This window comes from Rissa tridactyla, chromosome 4, assembly GCF_028500815.1.
Source record: "Rissa tridactyla isolate bRisTri1 chromosome 4, bRisTri1.patW.cur.20221130, whole genome shotgun sequence".
In the NCBI taxonomy this organism is placed as follows: domain Eukaryota; kingdom Metazoa; phylum Chordata; class Aves; order Charadriiformes; family Laridae; genus Rissa; species Rissa tridactyla.
The window spans coordinates 38789117-38795116 of record NC_071469.1 but is presented as its reverse complement, the minus strand read 5'-3'; the positions used below and the strand labels follow the sequence as shown (position 1 = coordinate 38795116).

At 42.1% G+C, this 6000-nt stretch overlaps 1 protein-coding gene across 2 annotated transcripts in view; it reads left to right on the top strand.

The window, feature by feature from the left end:
- AVEN (apoptosis and caspase activation inhibitor) overlaps positions 1 to 6000 on the top strand; it is a 101540-nt gene continuing 95540 nt past the window's right edge. For both annotated transcript variants that reach the window (XM_054198052.1, XM_054198051.1), the window contains exon 1: positions 1 to 334. In XM_054198052.1, coding sequence (XP_054054027.1) covers positions 83 to 334 — 252 coding nt within the window. In that variant the 5' untranslated portion in view covers positions 1 to 82. The remainder of the gene's footprint in view (positions 335 to 6000) is intronic.

Sequence of the window (6000 nt, the reverse complement as noted above, 5' to 3'; positions counted from 1 at the left end):
CTCTTTCCGGGAGTAGGCGGGGACCGGCGCAGCACAGGCCGGCCCGGCCACAGGCGGCGTGAGGGAAGGTCGCAGCCCGGCCATGCAGCCCGAGCGCGGCGGCAGCCGGCCCCGCAGGGAAGGTGGCCGGCACGGCCGGCGCAGGCCCGGCGGCGCGGAGAGGGCTGCCGAGCCAGCGACCGAAAGCAGCGGCACGGACGGCCACGGCCGCGGAGGAGGCGGGGGCCGGGGAAGAGGCGGCGCTCACGGGCACCGAGGAGGCGGGGACCGGGGCAGGCGAGAACCTCGAGGCCGCGGGGCACCGCCGCCACCTGCCGCCCACCACCACCGTAGGGTAAGCGTGAGGAGAGCCCGCCCTCCGCGGGTGCGGGGGGAGGCGGGGCCGCACGCGGTGGGGCCCGGGGCGGGGGCACAACCCTTCCCTCTCCTCCCCTGCTCCACCCCTTGCCGAGGTGGAGCCAGGCCGGTGGCGGGGGGGACGGCGGGGCTGGCAGCCTCGCCTGCCCGGTCAGCTCTGCGTCCGCTCCCGGCATCTGCCCGCTGTAGTGGAAACGTGGATAGGGGGATTTTTCCGGCCGCAACACGTTTATAATTTCGGGCTGAAAAATACAAGTCTCGTTTGAGTAACGCACCTGAAAGACACATCTCTGTTTGCAGACAGAGACGAGGGATTGCAGGGCATTTTTGGCACAGTTGATTAGAAGTTGAAATGAGCGTGTGTCTTGTCCAGCCTGTGGTACGAGCGAGGGGGAGATGGTAACAGCTCGTCTTACAGCATTGGTGTCTGTGATTCACGGGAACATGTGTTTGTCATTAATGCAAGTTGATGGTTGTGCTTTGACCAATTATAAAGTGTTTGAGCAGATTAAGAGTAGCACAGACGTGCCAAAGTGTGCCACAACTACACATTCAGTTTCCTGTGGAGATGTTAAAATGCTTTCTGTAGCCTACCGTGGTATGAGATCAACACTACGCCTTTAAAATCATTTCCATTTATAAATGCTTTGACAGGACTACATTCAGATTGTCTTGCTTCTGTTAGCCTTGTTGCAAAATAGAAATCATGGTTGTCCCTGGATTGGCAAAAAGATTAGGATGATGACCTAATATTGATTAGTGTTGGCAGCACTGGGAGTCCTAATGTAGATAGACCAGCTGCTACCCCATTTTCAGCATCAAGCTGATTAGATTCACTTTGACTTTTACGATGCCATAGCTTCAATTGGACCCAGACAGTATTTTATCTATATTAGAACTCCCATGGTTGCTGGTGGATTTGAAAAATGTAAAATATTCATCCCTCTTGTCACTGTATTTAGTTACATTTTAGTACTCGTGTTTTGGGAGATAGAAGATGCAGCTGGATTGGTACTGTTACCTAGAGTGCTGGTTGGTAATTTCACTTGTAAGTGATATAAATTGCTGAGATCATACTGGTGTGTGCAGATGGGTTTGGATTCTGAATGTGAAACAATAGTGCTACCTCATAAGCCGCAGAGACCCAAGGGGGAAATGCAGCACCTGTATTAGCTGAGGAAACTTCTATCCTGGAATGATTTTTTTCCAAGTCATTCAACCGTTTCTTACTAAGTTGAAATACGTTTATATCTGTGTTCCATCTGGTACTGTTGACCCAGCAGCACCCATTTCATAATTTAAAAGGTGCACTCAGGAAGGGACTCATGTTACATGTATGCATTTTTGTCTGTATTGTTGTTTGAAGTATTTCAGGAAGCAGTTAAAAATGTTTATTTTGGGGCAGCTTATAGTATGTTTTGCCTGATCACTGCGTTACTGACTTTGATACGCTCTTCATCTTAGTCTAGCACAGTGACTTAATTTATTTTTGGCCAAGGCTAATATGGATTGTATCTTTAAAAGTGAAGCAATAGCTAGGATTTTCCCAGAACTCTACTAAAGAGTGGTTAAGCATAATGCACTTCTGCACTGGAGGCTTTTGATGTTAAGCACTGTCTGGTCTCTTAGCACACCTGGCACAAACCTTGTGTTTAGCAGTTTGGAGGGGACTGGCTCCCAGCAATCCAGCCATAGCATCAACAGCTGTGCCAGCCTGCAGCTGCTGCTGTCTGGTATTACCTCTGAGCCAGTCTTATCGTTTACCACTTCTGAAACAGGGAGGACCTCTTTTGTCCTCCTCTTTCTTCCATCTGCGTGGTCAGACAAGCTCTCTTGTACTGCCTTTGATGTGTGCTGAACCACGTTTTCAGAACAGATTCATCTCTCACCTGGCAGGAAATTACCCCCTTTTAGTCACAGTTCCTTAGGGTTCTTTCTGTTTTACACAAGTGCACCAGCTCAGTGAGAGGGTGCTTGACCCAGAGTAAGCGGTTTGTGTGAGAGGAAACCCTGCTGTCTTGCAGCACCAGCGGTCAGATCTTCTTAAGTGGTGATGTGTAAACTGCAAACCTGGAGAGCCAGGTAATAATAGGGGGAATGTGAGTGGTTTTATCATGTTGCTTTCCTTACTGTGTGCTGAGAAGCTGCAGTCTTCTCTGAAAATCTCCTTTCTTTTTTCAAATGGGCCTTGAAGAGAAGGGAAGCTAACAACACTGTAATTTTGTAATATACAGAATTTCAAGGGCAATTCTAGCCCTTTTGCCTTCTAGGGTAAAAATTATGGAGGATTACACTCTGCATTTCCACACCGCTGGTGTCAACTTGGCATTTTGGAGGAATTTTCCTACTAGATAGGGATCGTTTTAGCATTGTATAATCAGGATTTAGATGACCCGGTATTATTTCCTGAAAATAATTTTAAATCTAGGTTCTTAAATAGTTTAAAAGCTATATTAAATTTATAATTTTATTTATTTATACCCCATTTGTTTATAAAACTATTGCTGCTAATCTTGATATTTAAGTAATTCTTTATTGCTGGAGATTTAGTTGTTGCCTGGGAAGTTTCTTCTTTATTGTGTCTTCAATTATGAAAAGCTTTATGACAAAATCTACATCAAATTGTATTAAAGTAACTGGATTTGCATTTGTTGAGCCTGCTATGGGCAGAGCAGTAAAATGGAAGTAAAGTTAGAGGTGAATGGGTTCAGTAATTTGTAGTAAGAGTGCTAATAAAACCAAACTTAATTAAAAACTCTTGGAAATATAGTGAAGTAGAAATTGGCATTAAATTGCATAATACTTTGGCAGCAATATTTCATCTTTAGTTACATTCATTTAAAACCATGATTCATCTTAAATTTTGTGTTTCAGATGTTTTAATTTAATGGTTCCTATGCTTGTGTTTGTAGCTCCAGGAGGACGTTATTCCTGACCTGTACAACAGGGAGAAGAAAGTGTACTGGTGGCACGTTTGGTTCTCCTTTTTTTTTTTTTTTTTGTGGACCAGTGAAGGCTGGAGACTGCTTTACATGTTTTACACTACTGTAAGAGTACTGTAATTCTTTGGTTTTAGAAATGGGTGACCTGCTGTGCTACTTGCAAAGCCTGTCAAGACGCAGTACTTGCTGAGTCAGTTCTCCCCTCCTCTGCTGGGTGTTAATCTAGAATGAGATCAAGGTGCTAGTGGTTTATAAATAATTGACTTGCTTATACCTGGCATGGTAGATCCAGCTGTGGATCAGAGTCTTAAAGATGAAAGCTTTCATGATTTCTGTCAGCTGTTGAGGTGATAGCTCTCTAAAGAACTCCCCAGCTCCGCTCTTGAAACAAGATGCTGCCTGTCAAACATCGAATTGGTTTAGAAACTGTGAGGAAAAGTGTTCTTATTCCTGTCAAGAGGAAAAAGGATCTTGCACTTGTTAGGTCTTTTTGTAACTAGTGTGCATGTTGATTTAACTGGCTTGATTACTGAAGATTTTGCGTCCTCCCTTCAAAAGTGAATCCAAGTCTAATTATGACCGGCTGGTTTACCAAATGGCAGATTTCTTTATACATCTGTCATCTTGAATAATTTTCTGTTGTTTCTGTCTGCTTTAACTCATCTATTCTATGTTAAATAAATAGAACACATTTGCAATTATTCATTTTTAGTCAAATAATGTGGAATTATAATGCTTAAAAGGTCCGATTGACATTAGCCTGATGTTATCTCCCACTCTTATTCTAGCTCCTCTGACTTGCTCCAGATTAATATTTTATGGACTGTCGGAATTTTTAAATTGCTCTTCTATGAAAACAAAATTAAAACCAGCTATTAAAACAAAAACAACTTCCTGAAGTTGTGGACAAGATACTGGGTTTTATTTTGGTGGTACTTGACCACATCCTTTTGTGGGTGGTTTAAGGAGACTTTCTTTTGTCCTTTATGTTTATTATATTTGCAGTTTACAAAGTATTCTTTTAACTTTGTTTGCAGTGTGTATGTGGTCTGCTATTACTTCAGTGCAGTTTGAATTGTCAGGTCTGTTTCAATGTTCCTTTTTTGGCTTTGGGCATTGGTTGCAGTAAACATTTTATTGTTAAAGAATGGAGGTAATCAGCTTAATTTTAGTGCAGTCTTTTTTACTTATGTTTAGCTTCAAGATGATATCACATTTATTTAGTGTTTATTATATCTTCATTCTTGTGGTCCATGCACATGTAGAACTGATCTAATGGAACATCTAATGCATCGGATCAGCATCAGATAAGTTTTTCCTAATTAGCATGAGCTAAATGTTTACAGTCTAAGCAACTGCAAAAAGCAATCTGTTCACAGGCATGGTAACAAAAGTTTGGATTTTTCAAATACAGATACATTTGACTTATTTTAGAACAGTGTAACAGAGCTTGTGCAGATTTCTGGATCTTGACCACAATAAATCTTTTTATGTTTTATGTTAATGTTCTCAAAAGCAACTAGGAAGAAACTTACTTAGATTAATGTACATCAGCTTGTGAGCTCTACTTAATTACTAATGAGGTGCGAAGAACTTCCCTTCTCAGGAGTTTCTCTACTGTGATGAGGTGTGAAGAGACACCGACTGTGAATGAAGTGTGGATTATTTTATTTTGAGTGTATTGATTTAGATTAAGCTTCTTGAAAAGTGTGTGAACAAGGGGCTGGAAACTTCTTTAGGGTTGGTTCAGTGTCAAACTGGTGTTTGTTATGTGGGATTCTGCGAGGCTTTGTTCTGTATCTGTTCACGTTTTTATTTATAATCCTGATGAAGGAGTAAAATACACAGTTAAAATTTGCAGGCAGTGATAAAGTGGAGGGGTAAACAGGAGGGTGGAGCACAGGACACTGTCTCAACAAACTGAAGGAGAAGGAGCCTGCAGTAAGGTGTAATTCAAGGTCAAATATAAGACAACTACATTTACATAGGAAAAATCTGTAGAGGTGTGTGTGACTGGTTAAGCTACACAGAAGTTCCCTTTATAGAAGGGAACTAGCAGTTTAATGGATGAGACAGTATCAGTGCTATCACACTAAAGAACTGGTTCTACTTTTGCAAGATTTGGACCACCTGGGGAAAGTTCAGAGGGAAGGGATGAAGAAGGATGTGAAGTCTAGAGGATATGACCTAGGAGGAAACACTGAAGGACCTGGTTCTCTCTCTCTCTCTCTCTTTTTTTTTTTTTTTTTTTTTTTTGTCTGGTGAGGAGGACACTCTGGGGAGGCCTGGATAACAGTGTTCCATTATGTAGAAAAGTTGCCACAAACAGATCCATTTTAGGCAGGACAAGAACAACACCACTATTAAAACGGAGGAGGTTTAATTTGGGAACTGAAAAATTGTGACTGAAAGGGCAGATAGATTGTGTGATGCATTGTGTAGGAAGTATACGGAGATCAGTACAGAAAAATATTGTCAGAGGTTTTAAAAGAGTATGGTGAAGGTTACTGAGCCTACTCAGTAGAGCTGCTGCATATCCACTTGTGACAACCCTATTTTTTTAATTTTATTTTTTCAAGGCTGTCTTTGCAATGAAAAAGAAAAATGCTTTTTACCCAGCCAAAGTTAATATATTCTTTTCAGTTTCTAGACATTAGAGAAACCTGCTTTTCATAGCGCTGGGGACTGCAATATTTCATAA